At 43.1% G+C, this 25514-nt stretch overlaps 2 protein-coding genes across 4 annotated transcripts in view; one reads left to right on the plus strand and one right to left on the minus strand.

The window, feature by feature from the left end:
* LOC112229467 (platelet endothelial aggregation receptor 1) overlaps window positions 1–1857 on the plus strand; it is a 34596-nt gene extending 32739 nt beyond the window's left edge. For all 3 annotated transcript variants that reach the window (XM_042311531.1, XM_042311539.1, XM_042311540.1), the window contains one exon: window positions 330–1857. In XM_042311531.1, coding sequence (XP_042167465.1) covers window positions 330–472 — 143 coding nt within the window. In that variant the 3' untranslated portion in view covers window positions 473–1857. The remainder of the gene's footprint in view (window positions 1–329) is intronic.
* On the minus strand, window positions 1201–24757 carry LOC112229479 (lamin-A). The gene is made up of 13 exons (XM_024395344.2): window positions 24519–24757; window positions 22129–22531; window positions 7455–7611; window positions 6865–6990; window positions 6413–6586; window positions 6067–6192; window positions 5659–5879; window positions 5142–5511; window positions 4824–4931; window positions 4514–4633; window positions 4258–4314; window positions 3722–3925; window positions 1201–3478 (listed from the first exon to the last, which is right to left on the minus strand). Exons 2-13 carry the CDS (start codon window positions 22479–22481, stop codon window positions 3443–3445), a joined length of 2052 nt encoding a protein of 683 aa, XP_024251112.1. The 5' UTR covers window positions 22482–22531; window positions 24519–24757; the 3' UTR covers window positions 1201–3442.
* Window positions 24758–25514: the final 757 nt, after the last annotated feature.

The following is a 25514-nucleotide window of genomic DNA, read 5'->3' on the forward strand; positions in this document are numbered from 1 at the left end:
GGGCTGGGTTGACAACTGAGATGGATGGGTTTCCGTAACACATGGTTGAATGGGCAGAACTGTTTTCATGGAAATGAAACAGAGGTCATGTGAGGAAAGGGAGAGGGGAGGAAACCACAGGAGTGGATTGGAAAGTCTCAGTATGAGGGCTGGAGAATGGATTGACCATAGTAATAACCTCATTCCTATGCCAGGAGAATCATACTGTATATTTTTTAGTATGATCCTGAATTTAGCATTCACATTATTTTAATAAACACAAGACAATCAGAAATATAAACTCCAGTAGATGGATAACAATTACAATATGATTATTTCACATTTTCCAGAGCGCAGTTCCCTTGGCCAGGTCCCAGAGCAGGAGCCCCAGAATCACTATGACCTACCTGTGAACAGCCACATCCCAGGACACTATGACCTGCCACCTGTCCGCCGCCCACCCTCTCCCACATGCAGGAGACTGCCCCAATGACACCAGCCCTACTCTGAACATCACAATCAGAAGAAAAACTTTACTGCCATTCAAAAACATTGGTAGGAAATTGTCTTGGGGTTATTCAAGGCTACAAAACAGTCAGTTGCACCAGTGACAGTCAGGGCAACCTGACAAAGTGGGTTTACACAGTAACACTGCCCCCTGGTGGATTAAAGTGGCATTTTCTCCACCGTTAAACACTTGTGATCCAGACTCGAGGTCCAAGGCATGCAGGGATAGGCTTTGAGGATTCCAATATCAGTCTGAGGGCATACATGCATACATTTGAGTTTGACCAAACTTGGGATTCCTTCAAATGTTATTTTCATACTGCAGATGAAGGGACTTGGCTTGGAGCACATGCTTTGGCATACAAAGCTTTTGACCAGAATTGCATAAACCGGACAGCAATCAAAAGACATTTTTATATCTCCATGATGTCAGTAGTTCAGTACAATGTCCTCTGAAACCCCTTTTCCCCTCCCCTATATTCCATAGAATGTCAGCTTCCAATTCGGGGAAATCCAGAGCATGTTTGTACAGCTAGCTCCTCAATGTTTTTCAATGTAATCATGCAATATGTTGTATATAATGTACATAAAATGGCAGAACATTGTATACACTTGTTTAGAAGTATTTTGTACTCAAGTAGCTACTTGAAATCTAATATCACACATCAATCTACAGATACAATTTTATTAAGAAGTCAACCACAAGACAGCATGTGTTGGGAAAATAATTTTACTGGTCTCGAACATAAAAGGCAAAAAATTGTAAATCACTACTACATTCTACCTGGATTGCATGGATTTTCCATATTAGGCATAATCATTTCTTACAAATTCAATTGAGCATTATGTACCAGGACAATTTCCGTACAAATATGCAAGTATAGCCAACATAATCTGTAAATCTATAATTTCCATTGTCTTTAAAGACAATACCGCATATCTTTGGAATTGACACTTCATAATGCAAAAAGAATACAATTTTCAATGATCACTAGCCGGTATCAATAAGGCACTTGAGACATGATGAGAAAAGAAATACTGAAAGTGACAAAAGTAATAATCATTTTTTACTTGGACAGTTTGAGCTTCTCTAAGGTTTTTCGGTTAACAGTGAGAATAAGCACCTTTTCTCCTATTTGGTAGTGACAGAAATGTGTATGAAGTACAAAAAAAACACAATGTTGCAAAAACTATCAAGTATTCTCAGAAAATCTTTACTGCTTATACATCCTATAAAAAAGGCTGCCAGACTAGTACATGCCTCTAATATGAAGTGGATAAAGCTTTGTAGATGATTATAGCTCATTTTTGACATAGTTGTAAAGAAATAAGAAGCCCCCCCATCCCCCCCAAAAAAAAACCAAAAGCAAAGCCACTAAGCTCAGAAAAACACAGCCATTATAATCCTTTAGTGGGAGAGAGGACAATAGTCTCAAGACTACAATACAAGAATACAGAGGATTGGCATCATATCATGAGGAATTGATGTTTTAAGTCTCATTTAGGTTTCCTTCTCAAGTAAATACTCTTTCTGACCTTGTCAAAGCGAGTTCTTATGCACCATTTAAATGTAAACACAGTAATTGATTACACTGAAAATATGTCACCAACATACTGTGTAGTTCATTAATAAAGTAAACTTTTGGCCAGATAATACCATATAGTCCAGCTACCCCTATGGGCCATTCAGGCTCATGCTTACTATCTTTAACTATCTGTACCCATTCTTTCTGACACTACACCTGATACAAAGGTACAGAATGTACACATTGTTGCAATGCTGTCATGAGAAGGTAAGCATTGTACTTTCATTTAAATCAACACACTTCCAACTCAGACAAGTTCTGTCTTTAGAGTCTGACAAACCAGAACATCTATTTCTCAAGCTGCCACATTCCCTCAACCCTAAAAATGCAAAACCATAATATAATGTTACAGTAACATTACTATAATCCATCTGGCAATTATCTCAGACTCAAAATGCAGCAAAAATAGTCCCTAGAAATCATGTGTGTCTAGATCTGATGAGTTGCCCTTACAGTAACTGTTGTTTTTTCATACAAGACAAAGGTGAGGTCAAAGGTCAAGTCAGACAACGTTAGAGGTAATCCGCTAAGAGGAAACTATTTTGAGAGGTTAGTCATGTCAAGACCTTACAATACAGTACTACTTTGTCTTCCCCATATCTGTGTGCTCATCTCGTTTTGGTATCCTTTCTTTAACAACTACAAACCTCTTTCAAGCCTGTGAAAACAAGTCACAATTTGGAACCTATATCCATATCACCATAGTAGTCTGACTGATTCATGAGTAATAATTTAGATGTCATTCAACAAAAAACTACTGTCTTGTGTTCAGAAATATAAACACCTTGATGGCAGTGTCAATTTTGAGCTCCTCTTTGTTACTATGGCTTTAGAATGACCAATCCCATCGCTCAGTCTAATACAAACCCGCATAATCCTCCAGGAGTCAGAGGGGGTTAACTCCATCTCTATTTAGTGACATTTAGGACATTCTATGGTAGTGTATGTGGAATTACAGGGCAGAGAACCCTGATTCCAGCCCTCATGTCCACAGATTCATAACAGGATTTGCGGTTGTGCGTGTTTACTGTTGACAGCTTAGACATGAGACGCGAAAGCCCACTATGGATCAAAGTCCACTGTAATGGTAAAGGTGCTTTCTGGTCCTCTCTCCCTAGATATGGCCCAAAACAGTGGAAGTATCTGCCAAGTCCACATGCAATATACCTAGAATATACAAGCTCATATATCTGAAGTGAATACGCAGCTCCTAAGCCCTTCGCCAAACACCAAAGTCAATCTAACCTGCCGATTATGGCATACAAAATAAGACAGATCATATATGAAACAAAGGAAATAAAGAGTAAGAAAGCGTCTCTCATCCATGTGTGGGAGGTTGATGTCTTAGGTAAGGTGGTGCCGGTCTGGCTTTACATGATGGAGCAGTTCTCCGGTCTGGGACCTCCCTGAGAAAGACAGGAAGTGACATAGGGGGGGTTAGAGGAAGCGAAGGAGCCGGGAAGGGGATGTTGTCATAACAGCAGGAGAAACAAGGAAACTGGGATAAGTGTTGCTGTTTGCATGATTCAGAGTCAGAGAATGAGGGGTGTGTGTGCTTTGACACAGAAAGAGTGTGTGTTAAGGGTCTTAAAATGTGTGTTAAAACAATATACATGATACATGATCAAAAAGATGGAGTCCTACAGTACCTGTCTGGGTGAGTTGCTGCCCATTATGAAGAGAGGAGACATCAGGCCCTCAGGCAGACCTCCTCCACTGCTGACGGAGCAGGAGCCGCTGGACACCCCTGAGGTGGCACAGCTCTTATCAGACGGCTGGCCACATGAGCCACAGACCACCGTGCGGCTCCGCAGGTTGTACTCACTGTCCACACCGCACACACTGTGGTTTCCCTGCAGAAGGAGACAGAACAGAAGGTTCCAACATTACTGGTAAATACCAACTGTAGCCACTGTGGCTCCTACAATTGTTGAGCTCTGGGACCCAGTGAAGTTAAATAAAAGTCTTTCCATTTTTCTTGTCCCTTTAGAGAAGGTTTTAAGTGTCGCACCCCCCTGGCCTTGTTCGGTGACTAAATAAGTACTCTGCATTAATTAACCTATTTTCATCTGAAACAGGGGATCATGAACAACATTTTGTCTCAATAGCCTTCCTCACAGTGCAAGTATAGTATGAGTACTTTATTTATCCTGAGCCTGCGGCTTTCATAAACAGTGAGACTCACGTCATCGTCATCATCTTCCTGGAACAGGGTGCGTGTAACTTTCCTCTGTGCCATTTCCTATGGGAAAGAGGCGCAGAACAGTCCATTTGTCAACCGGCTATGCCGTGAGTAAAGTAATTTACCTAATCTCACATGCATTCAAATATGTAGGAAGTGGGATGATGTTGCCAAGAGCAAAACTGAACAGTCAAAGGGACAATGGGAAGGTACAACTACAAACATGTGACGTGTGTGTGTGTGTGTGTGTGTGTCTCACCTCCCCATTGGCGCTGATCAGGGTGGTTTGGAACAGGTCTCCGCTGCCCCATGAGCTCTGGGTCTTCCACACCAGGTCTGAGGGGGCGTTGTGGGTGCCGCCTGCTCCTGAAGCCCAAATCTACAGAGGGAAGAGGTACAGAACTGTCTGTTATGACCTGATCACATACTATAGATACTTTACACAGTGGCCCACATTGTGACAAACATGCTGATCACTGTTAGAATACACACTTCTCTCAACATGGTGACTAAAAACTGAACACAAACATAGTTGTTGACAGTGCAGACATGACGAAGGTTTTACTCACTGTGACGGTCTGTCCTGCCTTGAGGTTGAACTTGGGGGGGAACTTGTAGACGATGGGGGTGCTGCTGCCCACCTGTCTCTTCACCTGCCAGTGGCCCAGGAGCTGGTCCTGAAGGAAAACAGATAAGCATCGTCTGTTTCAGCCAACTAAAATCACTAAGTAGAAAAGAGATAGTCCTTTTACAACATCACCCAACATGGTGTTTTTACGACAGTAGCTTCCTTACAAAACCTGTGCATTTGATCATAACAGAAAGCCTGCGACGCATCGTAGCAGAAAACACCCATTGTATGTCAAGCTGACAGATGAACTCCATACCTCGTTGGCCTTGTTGCTGAGGCGGACGAACTTCCCCTCCAGGTCCACCTCGTCCACGGTGACGCGGCCGCTTGCGGAGGCCTGCTGGGCGATGCGTGTACGCGTCACGGCACCCCCCGCCAGGCTGGAGGTCTCACTGTCGTTGTCATTGAGACGCCTCTTCTTGGCGCTGGCCGTGCCTGAGGAGTTGCGGCTGCCACTGGTTGACTGGATCATGCGGCCGCTGTGGCTGTGTCCTGAGCCCGAGGTACGGGTGGTAAGTGTGTGTCCTGAGCCCGAGGTACGAGTGGTAAGTGTGTGTCCTGAGCCCGAGCCGGTGGTACGGGACACGGTGACTCGGGTTGGGGGAGGGCTGGGGGACAGACGCAGTCTGGGGGGGGGGCAGAGAATAAGATTGTTGATACTAATCTAGTGAGATTGTGTAGGTTACATGAGTTCATTTAGTTCAGTCTGTGAGTGGCTTTCAGTGTGTGTGTACACATGATGTGCATTGTGCATATCTGTCATGTCTCCTCACCTCTCCTCCTCTCCCTCCAGCAGTTTACGGTAGGCGCTGATCTCCATGTCCAGGGCCAGTTTGATGTCCAGCAGCTCCTGGTATTCATCCAGCTGTTGCTGCATCCGCATGCGCATGTCCCCCATCTCCCTCTCCTTGTCCTCCAGGCGCCGGCGCATCATGTCCCGCTCCCGGGCCAGAGACTCCTCCAGCTCACGCACCCTGGCCTCACTCGCCGCCAGCTAACACACAGAGGGTTGATACGCCGGTTAGACCAACCAAAGGGCCATATTTGATGAGATGAACTGTGCTAATACGTTGTATTAGAGCCAACACTAGAGTTAAGATTACAGCTGTCAGAGCTCCACAGTATGGAGATACACGGTAAGAGGCTTCTGTGATTGACAGGTGGACAGGGTGCAGCCGTACCCGTTTCTGCAGCTGGCTGAGCTGAGAGGACATGCCCTCCATCCGCACGCGAGTCTGCTGTAGCTCCTCGTGGGCCGCCCCCACCAGGGTACTGTTCCTGTCTGCAGAGTGACGGGCGTTCTCCAGCTGAGACACACACAGGGTCAGAACGAAACCATATGCGGTGTGTGTCTGTGCTAGTTTGGCACTGGGCCAGTGAAAAGATATTGAATGATGCATGGACAGTACTACTGATTTCAACTGGATGGACAGCTTAGTGAAATGAAATAACACTACCGTTTTGAACTGATTTACTTCTAGTCCACGTTTGAGCTGGCAGTGTGGACCTGTGGGTTGTGCTCCCTACCTTGGAGGTGTAGGTCTTCTCGATCTCCTCCTTGTAGATGCGGACCTGCTCCTCGTGCTGGGCTCTCAGCTCTATCAGGGCCTCGGCCAGCTTACTCTCGTAATCCTGCTTTGTTCCTGCACTGTCAATCTCCACCATGCGAGACTCGTGCCTGCGCTTGGACTCCCTCAGCTCCTGCAGGGAGATAGATGGTACAGGCATACTTGAGCTATGGAAGAGGGGGTGAAGGAGTAACCTCATAAAACAGACTGATCTCGGGGTTCCATCAGTCTGGTTTACAAGGCTAGTGAAGAGGACAGAAGAGGAAACAAAAGAAGGGAGAGAAAAAGAGTGAGAGATGAGGAGCAGATCAGAGGGAAAAAAAGGAAAAGAGACAAAAATAAAGTCTGAGGTAAAAAGAGAGAGTGAAGGGTCAAGGGAGAAAAGGAGAGATAAAAGAGGGAGTGTCTCACCTCTCCGTAGATGTTCTTCTGGAACTGCAGTTCTTCCTTGAGGGTCTGCAGGCGGTTCTCAGCGTCCACTCTCCTCAGCATCTCATCCTGAAGCTGCTTCTTAGCGTCGCTCAGACCGGTCTCCAGCTAAAGGGACAGAGTTTAAAGTTTGATGTTTAACTTTGGGGTTCTGTTAGATTAGATCAAATGTGACTAATTTGTTGATCTGAAATCAACTGTCTAGTTATCAAAATGGCTTTGGCGAGGAGGAATAGAGGAGCTGCATGTAACATGTCAATACATGACTGGGTGAAACTATAGTTCACCGATGTGACCAGAAGGTGGCGTAGGAATATTATTCATTTCGGAGTTCATTGAGAACGATCCACGGTGATGCACTGACCCTGACCCAGCACTAGCCCCAAAAGTCATATTCACCATTGACAGTTCTTTAAAAGTCAGTCAATATTTTTTCTTTATATACACTGGAAGATTTAAAAAAATCTTTTTTAGCAATCATATGCAGTTTGAACCCTGTACCTGAGGAGAGAGTACACAGTATGTGTAGGTTTCAGAGTTGTCAAAGCTATCCATTAGGCCTGGTCTCTTACCTTGGCTAGCTGGGCCTTCAGGTCCCTGACCTCAGCATCTAGAGAGCGTTTCTCCCCCAGGGCGGTGGACAGAGAGGCATCTTTAGAGTTCAACAGAGCCTCTAGATCCCTCAGCCGGGCCAGAGCTGCCTCCAGGTCTGACTCCTTCTTCCCATTTCTGTTCAGACAGGTAGACAAATACATCAGTTTCCTGTTTCACTAACAAGGTCAGTGTTTGAGCAACTTATGTCTAAAGCAGTATGATTAACATAAAAGCTATTATGCATTTAGGATCTTACAAAAAAAAAAGAGTCAAATTGTTTAGTAACCTCTGTACATAAACTTCCCATTGACAAACATGATCCACATAGGTTCCGATTCTGGGATAACATACTCACTACCTGTGAAAGACTCATGAAAGCCTTGAGCTGTCCTTAACTGAACTCCCATCATATTGAATAAATTCATTGACAGGAACAAAATTGAATCAAGCTCACCGTGTTCTAAATTAAGGCCAGCATTGGCACTCCTGAGGGAATCTCAGTTAAATCAAACACTGGCTGCAGATCCAACTTTTTCCTGGACTAAAAAGGTCCTGAAGCTTCAGCGCATGCGTTTCTTTACTCACACATGTGTGGTCTCCTTCCCTTCACATGATAATTCTGATAAGTGTTAATGGTGAAACGCCCATGCAGCATCTGCATTCCAACCATGAGCTCAATCAGTTACATTTGAGTCATTTAGCAGACGCTCTTGTCCAGAGTGATTTACAGGAGCATTTAGGGTTAAGTGCCTTGCTCAAAGGCACATCAACAGATTTTTCACCTATTCAGCTCAGGGATTTCAACCAGCTACCTTTCGGTTACCTGGCCCAATGCCCTTAACTGCTAGGCTACCCTCCCATTTCAAGGGGATATGCAATTAGATCTTGAGTTACGAAGTTGTCTACAGTGTTGTTTTGAATGATAAACAGTGAGCAGATTTGAGAGCAGATGGTGTTAAACTGTAGCATAGCCTGCTTGTGTATTTCTCACGTTTAGGCCACGAGAGAAAAATGCAGTGGTGTTTTGTCCTTACAGTAACGTTATACTATGCTATTATATTCAGTTATGTCGAATACTATCATTATGTGATCTTGCAGACATTGATTCAGCTTTGATCTAACTTTATTAAAACGGGCACGAGTCGCTGGAGTAGTCGGACCGCAGCTACGGCCTAAATCAAAAACGTTCACATTTGTTTGCAGATGCGTGTTTTTTGTGTCGGACCTCTAAAGCAGGCATCAATTTGCAGTAGTGGTAAAAAAAACTGAAACTTGGACACGGACCGGGAAAAACTATATAGCCAAACAGAAGAGGATGGGGAAGTGGTAGCTTGAGCTTCATACCAGTTTGGCTAGTGCTCAGTGAAAGCCGAGCAGGAAATAGATTCCCTGTTATTACATTTGGCCGCTGCAGTTCAATGTTCATGGTCACTAATGACGCCCATCTGCTTGGGAGATGGCTTCCAGACCACTAACCCACCACTCAGCCCTCATGCTCCCCCAGCCACTGCCAGCCTACAACAACCCTCTCTACTTCCAAATGTATGCATGAATTCAATAAAAAGACACACACAAAATCGGAACCATATGTACACGCCCGTATAACCTACACCCGCACCAGAACACACAGTCTACAATGGAGTAGAAATATACTCTGGCACACACCGAGTAGCCCTCGTCCCATCTCAGATTTCACAAAGGCCCAGAGAGCACTCCTGTTCAGCAGGGTGAGTGATTGACGGACTAATAGGTGGCATCCAACCGCATTTACCGGCACCATCACCGCCACCCACACTTGCATGAAAACAAAGAGCCAACACATCATCGTTCGTGCACAGGAACACAAACACCCATACGACATTACAGTGATAATGGACAAGATCCAGCAATTAAAGTGTACTGAGGCATTAGTCTGTAGAAACGGGTCCATTAAAAACATTGTCTGCATTTTTAAATCAAAATTAGCTTAGCAATATATGTGGCAGTAGACTGCCTAGTCTGATCTGTATTAATTCAACCAGTATCCTTGATTTGTAGAGGCTTAAGGAAACTCTACCCCTGTCTAGATTTGATTGGGCTCTACTCATTAGACTTTGACAGACACTGGGGTCATAATTAGCGTATTTTCCACCTGTGTGGATGGAGGGGGATCAGTCTAACAGCTTGTACTGATAAGCCTGACTGACAGCGACACACAGGAGAGCTCAGTGGGATGTGAACAAGGAGTCATGTGAGGAATGTGCTGGTACTGTAGCCGGACACGGCCAGGCAGGGAGAGATGGAAGGTTGTTTTTTTTCCTGGAGAGTGGGCTAAGAAGAAAGGAATTATTTCCGGTCGGCTCCTGTGCTGAAATATTTCGACTGAACTGTAACAAGAGTCACTGTTTTAGCTAGGCTTAGCTCTTATGTCACAGACGCGCACACATACACAGGCCCTCATACACCCAGGTACTTGGAGGGCATGAGACAAGGTAGTGTGAAGACATGTCCCACTAAATAGCAACCTCTCAACCAAAAACAAGTGAATCAAGAAGGACAGCTTTAGTAACTGGGAGCAAATGAAACAGCAGTTATTGTACTGTTGTCATTTTTACAACTCTGTTCAACAACATTTGTTACGTTTAACTGTGGCTCTAATGAAGTTCTCACTATTCCAGTGGTTGGGAGGGTGCTGTTTGTGTGGAATATTTTATAATAGTCATTCAAATATAATAGACATAGGAGAACCCAGAATAACCCAACGTAGGGCTGTTAGTCCTGTGTTATGAGGTGTGAGTGTGTCTGCATGTGTGTATAGCCCAACTTGCACAGAGAGTTGGAACAGTAAAGCACTTGACATTCAGACATCCAGTGTTTAAATAAGACATGGAAACATTTCGTGCTGGGGCTACATTAATGCCTCCAGAACTGTAGCTTGTGTGTGGGTGGTGGGACACTTATTATGACTAAATGGGCTATGTGGATCAGCTCTGGTACTGAATCTATGGTGATATAGAATGTAAATAATAAGCATGTATATGATATTATCTCATGTGAATTAGAGGTTGACCGATTAATCAGCATGGCCGATTAATTGGGGCCGATTATAGGTTGTCATAACAATCGGTAATCGCCATTTTTGGATGCCAATTACATTGCATTCCACGAGGAAACTGCATGGCAGGCTGACCACCTGATACGCGAGTACAGCAAGGAGCCAAGGTAAGTTGTTAGCTAGCATTATCTTTAAAAAAAACAATCAATCTTAACATAATCAATATTTAACTACACATATTTGATGATATTACTAGGTTAACTAGCTCGTCCTGCGTTGCATATATCAATGCGGTGCCTGTTAATTTATCATCGAATCACAGCCTACTTCGCCAAACGGGTGATGATTTAACAAAGGCGCACTTGCAAAAAAAGCACAATCGTTGCACGAATGTACCCAACCATAAACATCTTTCGCCTTTCTTAAAATCAATACACAAGTATATATTTTTTAAACCGCATATTTAGTTGAAAGAAATTCATGTTAGCAGGCAATAATAACTAGGAAAATTGTGTCACTTCTCTTGCATTCATTGCACGCAGAGTCAGGGTATATTCAACAGTTTGGCTCATTGCGAACTAATTTGTCCGAATTTTACATAATTATGACATAACATTGAAGGTTGTGCAATGTAACAGGAATATTTAGACTTATGGATGCCACCCGTTCGATAAAGTACAGAACGATCCGTATTTCACTGAAAGAATAAATGTTTTGTTTTCAAAATGATAGTTTCCAGATTTGACCATATTAATGACTAAAGGCTCGTATTTGTGTTTATTATATTATAATTAAGTCTATGATTTGATATTTGATAGAGCAGTCTGACTGAGTGGTGGTAGGCAGCAGCAGGCTCGTAAGCATTCATTCAAACTTTACTGTGTTTGCCAGCAGCTCTTAGCAATGCTTGATCACAGGGCTGTTTATGACTTCAAGCCTTATCAACTCCTGAGATTAGGCTGGCAATACTAAAGTGCCTATTAGAACATCCAATAGTCAAAGGCATATGAAATACAAATGGTATAGAGAGAAATAGTCAACACATCAGAATTCCTATAATACCTGCAACCTAATATTTCTTTACTGGGAATATTGAACCACCAGCTTTCACATGTTCTGAGCAAGGAACTTAAACGTTAGCGTTTTTACATGGCACATATTGCACTTTTACTTTCTTCTCCAACACTTTGTTTTGCATTATTTAAACCAAATTGAGCATGTTTCATTATTTATTTGAGACTAAATAGATTTTATTTCTGTATTATATTAAGCTAAAATAAAAGTGTTCATTGAGTGTTCTTAACTGACTTGCCTAGTTAAATAAAGGTTAAATAAAAAAATGTAATCGAATAGCTATAAGAAGATGATATAGGTCATTGTAATACAGGAGGCCTGGCTGTGATGACATAGAATGTGAATGACCTGAGTATGGCAATATTAGATGTGATGTGTGTCAGTAACTTTGTTCATCAGCTGTAGTGCTGAGGATATAGGTGATAATGAATGGCATTGTTGATCCTCTCTAGTGTTGAGGATACGGATGCCTGTTTATCGAAGACTGCCAGTAAGCCTGCAATGCGTTTGTTTGCTCCAGGATGTCAACCTAATGGAATTGCATGCCCTGTAAACAATGGGAGGACATCATGCCTGAGCGTGAATGGGTGAGAATGTGTGTGTGCAAACTAAATACATTTGTAGAGCAAAATGAACTTCGAGTTAAGTTTACATTTGAATCCATGCAAACTTGGACCACACCTCAGAAACCGGTGTGGATGGAAGTCTGTTTTTATAAACAGCATGTGTTGGATGTGGACAGTTTATACAACAGAATTTTAGGAGATAAAGAACCAAACCAGTATACTGTATTTATAGCATATAGGGTGTTATGTGTTCAATTTTCACAATTACTCATAGGCCATTGATCCAGGCATCTAGAAACCATGTAAAGAAAAGGAGTTAAGGAAGCCTACAGTTTACAGTCTGATTTAGATAAGCGATTATGCTTCGAACACACTGTAGCCCGACTTTCTCCTGTGCACATTAATGTTGTGATCATCTCAGTTACCCAGAAGTAAAATTGTCTTTCGTAAGTCTGTCAATTACTTTTTAACATCTGGAGGGAATGGCGTTAACAAATGTGATTACCTTTGTGCAAAGGAAGCAAAAGCTCCTCCCTCGGAAACTCTTGGCCAAACCCCTCCCTTCTAATTGCCATAGTGTTTCTCATGGCCAAAATGCACATTTTAGTTTAGATTATTTGTAATTACAGACAATTTTGACTTTGTAGCTGTGGAATCTAGTGGAAACCATTTATCATCCGAACATGGGCTTGAAAGGTGACCGCACCAGTTTAAGCACCGCCTTCACCCAATCCTGATTCGTCCAAGTAATCAACGGTGAATACCTAAAACCAGTAACTACTGCTGCTGGTAATCAAATAATTATGTGATCCTTGACAGATCCACGCCGTTTCATCTGTCCACCAGAATTTGTCTACGAGAGATTGTTGTTGTGACAACAGTGTTATATCAAAGCCCACACAACTTTAAAAAGGGCAAAGAGCTGCGTCTCTACATGTTTTCCAGTATACATAGAGAGCAGCAGAGCTACTCCCGAAAGAGTTTAGTGAGAGTGTGTGTGTGTGTGTGTGTGTGTGTATGTGTGTGTGTTTGAGAGAGAGAGAGCAAGAGAGAGCGAGGGGAGGAATAATAAAACAGAGGAATGTGTTGGTTCAGCCTCCACTGACTCACTGCTATCTTTGTCCACGTCATTGACGAGAATTGAGCTAGCCTGCCTAAAAAAAAATTAAAAACACGGAATCGACAGAAAACCCACAATCCTGGCTGTTTTGCTGTGCCGTTGCTATGACAACAGAGGCCTACTCATCAGGCCTAAAGTATGGCATTTCCCCACATTTTGGATGGAATGGATAAACACACAGAATTTTCACTGCCAATGCTTACTTTGAGCATATTTTCCTTTATAGGCCTATTTGGAAAAGCTTTCCTGCTAGGCTCCTGGTGGAAAATCTAGCCTATAATTACTACAATATGACAGATGCATCATGCAGAATACCCCCAAAGTCTTAAAGGCTGTTTCCCATGAAGTTGATGTTAAACAGATCATTCATTGTATGCACCTGATATCATATTTTAAACCGTAGACACTTCATTGGAAACTAACAATACTAGACACTTTACTTTAACCAGGGATACATATAGTTCACATCCAAATGACTTTTTACACATAACTACTACAGCGGCATGAATATAGACAACTATGAACGCTCCTATACTGTGTGTTTGGGTGTGCGCGTGCACCCATCCTCTGGTCCTCTCACTATATTACCACACCCACTTTGACTCTTTATTTTACCTTTATTTAACTAGGCAAGTCAGTTAAGAACAAATTCTTATTTTCAATGACGGCCTAGGAACAGCCTTGTTCAGGGGCAGAACAACAGATTTTTACCTTGTCAGCTCAGGGATTCCATCTTGCAACATTTCGGTTACAAGTCCAACACCCCACTCTCACTCTTTTTACGCACAGTAAATTACTTTCCCCAGTTCCCCCACCTTGTAAACAAAGCCATTTCCCTATCAGTGCACCGTAGTGAGGCGGTCAATGCTAAATCACCCCACGAATGGGAAAGGACAAATCTCAATGGAGTCGCACAGTCAATCAGGCAGTGCAAAAAGCCCTCTGGCTTTTAGGGGGTCTGTTAGGAATGAGAACGTAATCACCCCCTCCGGTGTTACTACAGTCTTCCACTGCACAGAGTTGTAATTGTTGATTGATCTGTTATGGTGAGCTACTAAGGAGCGACACCGCGCCCGTCTGGCTGACATGTGTGAACACGTGTTGGTGGGGTTCCTTGGAAGTTGGAAGTTTCCCAATCCCACAACCACAATCCCAAAGTGGTAAGTTTATGATACAGAGAACACAGAGGGGGAAAAGGAAGGCTGTTGAATAATGGGGTCTTAGTGCAAACAAGGTCCAGAAATAGCAGTAGAGAGTTTTTCCAAGACCAACAGCCAGACTATACAATGTGTCAGAGTTTCATGAGAACTCTGAAAACAGCATTGATTAAATGAAAAATGTACGTTTCGCAAAAAGTTCAGTATTCAGACCATGGACTGGTTCAACTGTTACTTCTGTATTGATTCAACAAAATGCTTAAGTATGTCATGGTATTCTTTCAACTAAAAAGTTTGTTTATGTGCACATTATTTAGAAGCACTGTTAAGAGAACATGGAGATCTGACATTCAAATTAAAATAATACAAAATAGAAAGTACAGGCTGGCACATGATCAGGTATCTTCTGGGATCAAAAAGACACTGGAAGGGATTGTTTTCATTCCGTGTGTGTGTGTGTGTGTGTGAGAGAAAGAGAGATAATTCACAAGGGGAAAACAACCCAGCCATAGCCAGAAGCCACCCACTCACCATCTCCATATGGGCAGATGGGAAAAGAATTCCTAGTATTTCACCACCAACATCATGGTGCTCAAGACTGCTATCTTCCTTTGTGTTTCAAATAGACAAGCAGCGAGAGGGGGGATATGGAGAGGAGGCCATTTCGTGTCACATAAACATCCTACACATGGGTCGTGCTCAGTAGGTACAAAATGTTTTGAAACAGAAAAATACCCCCCCATTTCAAAATGTTTTTTCCCCCCTTGTCAAATGTCTATTGAACATGTCCATTGAACATGTCCCTGCTTATGCCTCCCATAATATCAATTCAAACACATGGCCAGCAATGAGGAAAAGAAAGCATCTCTCCCACAGACAAGGCCTTCTTTGTAACACTGGCTCTGTGTGTAAGTGACACAGGCCTGGTTCCACTTTTAATTATTCATTAGTGATTCACCATGACATGAGTCAGAAGCCTGCTGCCCTTTCATTCAGCATGTTAGCTATTGTTGTTTGATTTGATTATCTCACCCTGATAAGGTAGATTACTAGAGAACACAGGTTAGCCAGTTTGTCTTTTACCACTCGTTTTATAATTCTTCAACTGTCAGGAGTGTTACGTACACAGAAAATGATGTAGCTATGTATATCAATTCTTACACCTCTTAATGTCTTTTAAAAACCATGTAGTAGTCTGTATCACGAGTTTCAGTCAAGTTTCAGTAGGTAGAAATCTATGCTCCATGTAGATGAACAACAAAAAGTGTGACCAGCTTTGACAGAGCAAATAGAGCCAGCAGTGTGCAACCCCCCCCTGAAATCTGGTTGGCCACCCCAATAGCCCCCCAGAAATTCTGAGATCTGATAGGTCTTCTCTGAATATATTGATATGACACGCACCGAGCATTTCACAGGAAAAAGCATTCGAGCGAGGGAAGCAGCACCCCTCTGCCAAAAAGAGTATGACATGTCCAGACAGCATCAGATACATGGGTTACAGATAATGAGACAGAGGGGCGCTGTTCGCTATCATAATTATTTTTTATAAATTTTTTTACATGTAAAAAAATATTCAGGTTCAAAATGGTATGGTCCCCCTAAACTGGGTCTGTGTCCCACCGTGGCCACTCCATTCAAAATGTTCTGGAAACGCCACTGAACAGAATCAGAGCTTAACTGATCTGAGGCCTATTACCCCATGCAGCTGCATTGAGTTACAATGAAAGCTCTGCTGTGGTGCCATGTGAATAGATGGGGAGTGGTGCTAACGTTAGCATTATGGAACTAATACAGCAGACCGTGTGGCGCCTATGAGGAGGAGCAGTGTTAGCTTTAACATTCCTGGTTGCTAAAATTCTAATAGTTTGCCAAATTTCAGTTTGTGACAAAACAAGCAAGTATAGTGTAGAGAATCATTGTCCATCTAAACCGCTGTGAAATATCTTTTCCATAAACAAAAATACTGTATTTTCAGCTGTTTAAATCTGGTGTACAAACCCGAAAAGTAAAAGATGCAAAAACTAAACTTAACAGGGAGCATAGAAATATGCACATAGAACAGATCTATCGCTTCTTAGACTTGATTTCAATGAAAATGACAGATCTATAACCCACATTTCTATGTGAATTTGGTCAGGTCGACCAAAAAAAAGTTACATAATCCAACTTTAATAGGTAAAGATTAGTTCCCTTCTGCTCTATGGTATGTAAATGTCCATAAACGTATCCCTAAGTGAGCACTTGCATTGAGGAGTAGTCTATAACAGTGCATCGGTCAACATTGGCCTGCATCTGGTTAAACATCACAATGATCCTTTTAAAGCTTGGATTGTATAGGCGCCAGTAAAGAAGAGTGATGGTTAGTGACACAAAATGCTAAACATCTGGAGGTATTCCTGAATGTTCAAAATGCTCCATGCAATCATCAAACTCTGTTGAATGAAATGAAAACGCTTCAGACATATTGATCATTTCAAATGTACTTTGAGCATTCAGAGTTGTGGTAATCCACATTACTGATCAGATTAGAACATTTGGGGTCGCACACACAACATCCACTACCAAATGGGAACATCCCAGTGTGTTGAGTGTAACTTACTTTGAGATGTGCGTTTCTGTGTGTGTGTTTTAATTTGCATTTGTGTACATGCAATGTGTGCGTCGAAGTATGATGTGTGTTTGTGTGGCGTGAGCATGTGTGCAGAGGCCCAGTATCTTAAAGTGATTTACCTTGTTAGCGAGCAGATGACTCATTCAGCTTGGCTGGGTCTTGAAAAGAATCAAAGTGCTATGGAAACTCTCATACACTCATTCCAGCCCCCCAATGTCTTCTCCGAACACAGTACTGGTCTACTGAAAAGGCCAAACACTCCTCTTTAATTATAAAAACTCCATTTAGCCCAACAAAGAGCTCTTTTTTAGCAGACATCACATTCACAGTCTTAGCACATCTGTTTTGCATTGCCATGTACTTTGTTAGGGCTAGTGGAGCGAGTAGCCACGCGACTAGGCTAGGTATACTCCCACTAGCCCCACTCACGCCTATGGAGAGCCCTAGAGCCTAGGGGACACTAAGTTGAAAGACAAAACAACGTATGAAAATAGCCATCAATTGTAGAACCTTCATAACAGACTTACTATTAACAACATTTTATGTTGTATAACTGCATCCATTGGAACAGTCAGCCTTCAAGCTCCCTATGCATTACTAGTCAATAAACGAGCTGCTGAACTAACTACTAATGGCACAGTAAACACTCAAATGCTCTCAATGATAATCAACGACATGAAAACAAAGAGTACTGGTTGTTCACGAAGACAAACTTTGCTATAACACTCGCTCTGCGTATTTGAACAGCGCCGGTACATCATCGTTCATTGGCGGAGAGACCATGTTTGCTCTTGTCCAGTTTAGGACAGAATGACTTCATTCAAACACTTCGGACTTCAATGGGTTCCTCCTGTTGTCCGGCTGTGTGTCGGCCAGGCAGAACATTCACATGATTAAATGGAAGTAGAGTGCATTACACGTCAACTAATTGTTTAGAGTTTCCCTGAGCTAAAAGTAGCAGTATAGTCCTTGGTTACTAGTGGAAACCAAACTGTGTTTAGAAAATATTTGGGCTGCCTTGGTAGCCTCCTTGTAATTACTATCCTTGTGGATACTGTAAATCCCCAAAACAAGGAAAATTCTCTCCGCTAGGACAAAGGCTGAAGTTTATGGGTTAGGTTTAGGGTTGCGGGTTAAGGTTAGGTTTAGAGAAAATAGGATTTTGAATGGAAATCTATTTTAGGTCCCCACAAAGATAGTAAAACATATGCTGTGTGTGAGCGAGCGCAGAAAAGAAAGGAACTTTCTTAATGAAGGAAATGTGTTTGTGCTATATGATAAGTGTACTTCCTGCTGTGTTCTCTGATAGCCCCAAAGTGCTACAAGTTGGCATGGCAGCCACTCCAACGCAAAACGACTTCACATCAGATTTCCATCATTCATGTCATCGTAATGAAATGACAAGGAAATATGTTGGAATACTTCACACTGTAACCATATTAATTCTAATGAACATTTACCCTGCATACCGTACCCTCAATAAACAGACAAAACATCATAGGCCTGCGTGTGTCAGAAGATCTTGTCAAAATATCTATTGTCCTGTCCCACCCTTAGCCATCTGTTCTGTTACTCAGTGTCAACAGGTGTGGCACACAGCAATCTTGGAAAAGAGTCAGGAAATACGGAAATGGGCACGGCTATTGACTTTTGAAATCCCTCAATTGTACAACCTATTCCGCCACCTTTGATCATGAATGCCTACAAATCTTGACAAAATCAGTTAATTGCTTTACAGTCTGCAATAGATTAGTGAACCATCTTTACTTCCAGGGAGTGAAGAAAAAGTCAAAAAGCAAAAGGTTTTAACAATATAATTCACATTGTAAACTGGACAGAATTTAAAGTGGCATTTTTCAAATAGGTGAACCGACAATAAGATCTAGAGAGAACACCGTATCTGCAGAGTCGGCATGGGTCTCCCTGTATATTGTCAACACAAAGCAGTCTATTCATCCAGACGTCTATTCATCGTCTGGAGGGGAGACAGGGGGTTGTTCTGCCAATGACGACCAAGAGCAGGTTCCCCCACACATGCTCCTGTTTCACAGCCACTGGCACAGATGGAAGGCACTGTGGCACGAGACTAGCGTCCGCCACCCCTCTTATATTCTAGAGGAGGAGAATCCACAGTGGATGACTAGACCTTGACGAATGTGGGAGTGTGGGCCAAGCCTTGGGGCTTATGTTGTAGCTTAGCAAATCATATTGCAGCGTCTTAGTTGAGCAGTCAATATTTTAGGCTAGCCCGCTTGTGTTCTAGCATAGGGATTCTTATACTATCCTAACAGTGGAACATGCTTTATCCAAACAAGGTTCGTTTTTATCCCCCCCTGGCAAATCATTTACAAGCTAGACTGGGTTGTAGACGAGCAGTTTACATCCTAGTAGCCCAATGGCGGCGGTCTGCCCTCAGGGGAGTTGCATGTGTCTGTTGCGACACAAAGACAAACGACTGTGTGGCATGGCCCAATGGCATGTCTATGAACAGGTGTGTGTGTACATGTCTATGTCTAAGAACAGGTGTGTACAGTCACAGGCCAGGGTAAGTGACAGTTACATCTGTTGCAGCACACATCAAAACAGGGCTAGAGGGCTTGGCACTGTATATTGTAGGGCCTACAGCAATGGGGTATTATAATATTTGAATGACTAAGAATATTGTTGAAAGGAATATGCACACTTTGTATTTAATTGTTGGGACAGTAATATGTATGTATATATGATAAGAAAGTTGTATTTACTTGCATTATTCTAGCAAGCCCTCACAGGGCACCAGCCAGTGGTAATAACATGGTGTTGATAGGGAACTAGCTGATACATATTAAATATTAATAAAGCTGCACTGCCGCAAAGGTCCAGACCTAAGGATAGGCCACAGCCACAGCCCCTTCCCTTTCCACAATCCCAGGGCCCTGAAAAACCTGAGTCACCACCCTGTCACACACCAATGCCAAGACTCCTTGGCTGCCGTGGCAACAAAACACTGGCAAACACACCGGCTGCAGGGTAAGAGACCGAGTCTTCCCACGCAGGCCTGAGTGATACATTTCCACTACGCGTGTAACAAATGATTGGTTTCCTTTGGAAAACAATATAGTTATAGGCGATGTTGCTATTCTTAATTCAGCTAGGGACCTTACGGCACAATGGGAAAGAGAATTTAAGTGAACTGTAAAATTCCATTCACTCACCAAACAGATTTGGTTTTTAAGAGTCACTACTCTCTGAAATGGATCTACTTCTTCAGACTGCCTAACTCACTCACCATCCTCAAGTCAAGACCCAGAAGACCACACCCTGACCAAGGCCGGCACTCAAACACAAACCCACCGCAGAGCCACACCCTCACCTGCAACGTTGGGCACACCAAATACTGCACATTTTGTCTTGACGAATACACTGCAAACATGAATTGAAACATTAAGCCAGCAAAAACAACCAAGACTCCACCCTCACGTCTCTGTACAGACGCTGTTGCTTCAACATTGCAATTGCACAGTGTTGAAACTCACTGAGGCATGTCAATGAGAAGCTGTTGAAGACAGTGTTTGCAGTTGAAAATATTCCTATTCTCTGTTTGCTACTCCCTTTGGAGGGAAGCCCCATGCATAAACAAGGGTACGTTAAAGAAACAAAGTAAAAAGAGTAAAATAACGAGTAAATACAACTAATTCTTTCAACCGTCTTTCATTTCCTCAGACGCACTCCAACCCAAGTTGCACTTTGTCAAGACTTTCAAACATTCCTGTGGAGTCATTGCAGGCTGTTGCCTGCTAGCAGGAGAGAGTTGTGCCATTTTCTGTCTGTGGACACATTTACCGACTGAACTCTGGTAGACAGATCCCTTTAACATTCTCCCCAAGGTCTAAGCCTAACCTACCCAGCCAGTTCAGATTGCTCAGTTGGTTGGAGAATGATGCTTACAATACCAGAGTTTGGATTAAAGCATGTTTTATCTTAACCTGGAAACCCACTTACAGGATTTGATTGAAAAGTGTTGTGTAACAACACATTGCATGCATGGGATTGTGGGAGTGTTAACTTACGAGTGTAATGACACAGTCAAGCGAAAAGGAGCGATCTGTTTGTCAGGGGCGTGGCCCCGTGGCTGGGCCCTTAGTAGTGACATTGTGGGGGAATACAGTATTCCTACCCAACCTGCTGCAAACCACCAGGAATGTACTCAACTAATGTCTGGCATGTCGCTCTCCACACCTCTGTCTAAAGGATTTTAGAAGTCAGAGTTTAACTAATAGGTGGTGTGCATTCTGGTGCAAAATGGATGTTGCATCACCCAGATGTGGATTAGAAGCACTAGCACACACCCTCAGTGGCAAACTGCCTTGGAATTAAAGGTTGCAATGGGTTAAATTCAATTATTTATTACTAAAGGCTTATCTGATCAATGCTCTGACAAATGTGCCAGCATACCAGGTATCCAGTCCAGGGTGAAAATGGTTCCAGGGTGAAAATGGTTTCAGGGCTGGTGTGCTTATGGTTTGGAAGAGAGAGCAAAACCTGCTGTAGTAGTGGAAATATACTTCACTGAGAATGACCGTAGTGAAGGACTGGAGTAAGAGCAGACCTGCACTGGTTGATGAGTCAGAGCCACTACAGGGAAATAACACCACCACAAATTATGTGTAATGAAATGAGATGGTGTCTCGTACTCTGGTTTGAATATGCCCCTCCCTATCATGTAGGAGGTTGTAAGCAGGTACATTTGTGTCAGTGAGATTACATGCTGAAGGACAATCACTTTCATATTCAGGCTAAATTAATTAGTCCCTTGGCCAAAACCCAACATGTCCTGCAGCCAGAAACTTACAACAGGGAGCATGGCAATAGACTAACTTTATGACACCACATTCAGATACAGGATTACCCATAAACCTCCTGCCTTTCTGTCCCCATCCCAGCGTTTCCCCTAATAATACTCATGCCACCCAATCTTCTCAAGCTCTCTTGCCCCCCACCTAGAACATTTGGCCTCAATTCAATTGAACATTTTGGTGTTTGCAGCCTTTGCATGCTGTCTACGAAAAAATAACCTATAGGGGAAACCCTGTCAACCCAATGTGTCCTACCTGACTTTGAGCTCCTTGTACTCCTCCTTGACTTTGCCTAGCTCCAGCTGCAGTCGGGCGCGCTCCTTGGCCACCGAGTCGAGGGTCTTTCGGGCATCGGCAAGCTCCGTTTCATAGGCCGCCTTCATGCCCGTCACTTCACGGCTGATCTCGGTGTCGGACTCGGTGATGCGCATCCGCAGCCCAGCATTCTCTATCTCCAGCGAGCGCACCTTGTCGATGTAGACGGCCAGCCGGTCGTTGAGGTTGCACAGGTCGTCCTTCTCCTGCAGGCGGGAAATGCGAGTTGGGGTGAGCTGGGTGGTGGCTCCGCCGCGGCTGGTTCGTTTCTGACCCGTTTCCATAGTGGACATCCAGTAAGTGGTTCAGGTGGTTGGGTGGGAGACTGTGACTGACTGGTTGGCTGTGGAGGGAAGGATTCATTCATTAACATCAGATAGAGCAAATGTTAGAACAAGTATAGCGAAAGAATGATGGCACCATGTGACTTTACATGTGCCCAAATAGAAAATAGTAAAGGAGGTGGGGGGGGGGGTGGGGCTTAGGCGTGTAACAGCTATGCATCTCTCTCACTATTATAAGCCTTATTAAAATGCTGTTTGGGTGGTTAAGCAACTTTGACCCTCTCCTGAGCAAGTCAAATGACCACCGTCTGGCGTCTGCACAGTGAACAGGCAATTACGATAATATACAAAATATGTATTCAAGAACTACAGAAGCATACAAAACAATGGACAAACATTATACAAGTAAAGAATAGCTGCATCATCTCCCTTGTCGGCCAAATGCTTGTTGAGACAGAGTGAAGTATTAACAGCCTGCTAATTATGCCAGAGTTACTCATTCTGAGAAATCTGTCCAATGGTTGTCTCCCTCCACTTACATTCGGCTTGCCTAAACCTCAGTCATTATACCACGGCCTTGACTCACTACATAAATAAAACACAGCAGGATGCCCTGATTAGGAGATGAAGAACCACTTTCTCAATGTTTAGACGGGCAGAGGCAGCAGTGAAATGACTGTCAGAAAGTACTGGATAAAAGGCTTTCGAAGCCCCAAAAAAACTAGCTGAGATTCCACTCTGGAACTTTGATATGCCAGTTGAGTATATTATGTTTCCACAATATATTGACAATTAGCCATTTAAAAAATGATATTTTCTATATCCATAAATTCATGTAGAAAAATAATATTGAAATCTAAATACTACAGAGCAAGCTGTGACGCTTCATATGCCACCAATTTTTGCTTTGTAGCATCTACAGATGAAACATTGAGGTCTTATAGGAGGCCTTGGTAAGCCCAAAATGTCATAAATATGCCAACTTTGATTATTTCTCAATTATGCTTTTAGATACAAATTTCAAATACATACTGAATGTACCAAACATTAGGAACACCTTCCTAATATTGAGTTGCAACCCCTTTTGTCCTCAGAACAGCCTCAATTCGTCAGGGCATGGACTCTACAAGGTGTTAAATGTTCCACAGGGATGCTGGCCCATATCGACTCCAATGCTTCCCACAGTTGTGTGAAGTTAGCTGGATGTCCTTTGGGTGGTGGGCCGTTCTTGATACACTTAGAAAACTTGAGCGTGAAAAACCCAGCAGCGTTGCAGTTTGATACACTCAAACCGGTGCGCCTGGCACCTACTACCATACCCTGTTCAAAGGAACTTAAATATTTTGTCTTTCCCATTCAATTGTCTTGAGGCTTAAAAATCCTTCTAACTAGTCTCCTCCCCTTCAACTACACTGATTGAAGTGGATTTAACATGTGACATCAATAAGTGATCATAGCTTCACCTGGTCAGTCTGTCATGGAAAGAGCAGATGTTCCTAATGTTTTGTAAACTCTGTGTGCGTCAACAACCCTTCTTCCAAAGGACTATTGTATGGATTACATTTTATGAAAATCCCAAAAATCGTAGTCTTTTTAGACTGGGTTTCGTGAGGAATCACTCAATAACAGATAGATGACATCTATTTCATTACTTGTGCAATAAAACAGTACATATGATAAATAAGTAACTAATAAATGTGAACATGTTAACACTCCATATAATGTATGTGTCAAGCCCTTTCCATAGATAACGAGGTACTTTTGGAAAGAGTAACTACTACATTACTTTCCCCAATAACCATACATTAAAGTAACTTACAATGAATGACATATACTTTAAAAGGTCACAGCCGAGTTGTTATCCCACGCCCTCAACTGGTCAACAACGAAAGTGAAATTTGAATGAAATTAAATTTGAACTGTACACTGTAGCCGTCAAGATCAAAGTACAAGCAGGAACCTACTCTCACATCTCTGTTAGTGTGGGCTGACATTCACAAGTCAGTCAGTCAAAGTGCAACCAGAGCCAAAACGTCTTTATCTTACCTTAGTGGGTGTGTGAGGTTTTGAGTGGAAGCCTCCTGGTGGAGCAGTGCGTGTGTCTGCACAGCCGGACCTCTGTGGAAGTTCAGCTGCCGCTGTGTGTTGTAGATAGGTGTTCTTCTCTGGGTCTGGGGTGCCCCTGTGGAGTATAGGGAGGAGGATCAGTGCTGTCTGTGTGCCTTTGGCTCACGCTCTGGAATGGCTGCGTCACAGTCTCTCCCTGCACATGTATCGCTGAAGAGAGAAAGACAACGGGAAGGAGGGAGAGGCAGGGACAGGGAGGAGCCAGGCTGGACTAGTACAGACAGAGCCCACACACAGCACAGCAACTACTCAGCTCCCTGGTGTCTCGATCTTACTCTCTTTTCCTTTCTCTTTCATTCACAGTGGGCTCACAGACACAGTGATCCCAACTGCTTGCACGTGTGGCCTGTCAGTGAAAGCTCCACTTTCAAGTGCAAACAGACAGAGAAAAATGGTTGGATGGAAAATCCGTCCTTATCCATTCTTTAACTGTACGGAGCTGTACAAATTAGTCTAGTCTGTTATTGCAAATCATCACCTTACTGTCAGCTCACAAAAAAAGATTGTGCTTGCACCATTTTTTTAAAATCAAAAGACCAAAAATCCCAAAGAAAAGTCTGTGTTACTCCTATATTTCCAATGAAGGGTACAGCACAGTACACCAATACAGTAATTCCCATGGGTCATCTTCAAGCTCCCAGGTCACTTTATCATCTCTGCTGGAAGATGGGTCTTGTATTTATTGCCTCGGGGTGGAGTTAATGAAAGAACAGGTCCAATCAAGTCCAATGTCAGAAGAGGATGGTTATTCTGGGGTGTGTGTGCGTGCATGCGTTGTGGATGGAGAGTGTGGGCATGGCATTGGACAGGCCCAGTGGCTATGGGAGTACCCTGGCGAGGCCCTAGCAGTGGAAAGGACCTGTAATTCTGTGGCCTTCTCTCTCTCTCTGAGTCACACATACCAGCACAAACAGC

This window comes from Oncorhynchus tshawytscha, linkage group LG03, assembly GCF_018296145.1.
Source record: "Oncorhynchus tshawytscha isolate Ot180627B linkage group LG03, Otsh_v2.0, whole genome shotgun sequence".
In the NCBI taxonomy this organism is placed as follows: Eukaryota; Metazoa; Chordata; class Actinopteri; order Salmoniformes; family Salmonidae; genus Oncorhynchus; species Oncorhynchus tshawytscha.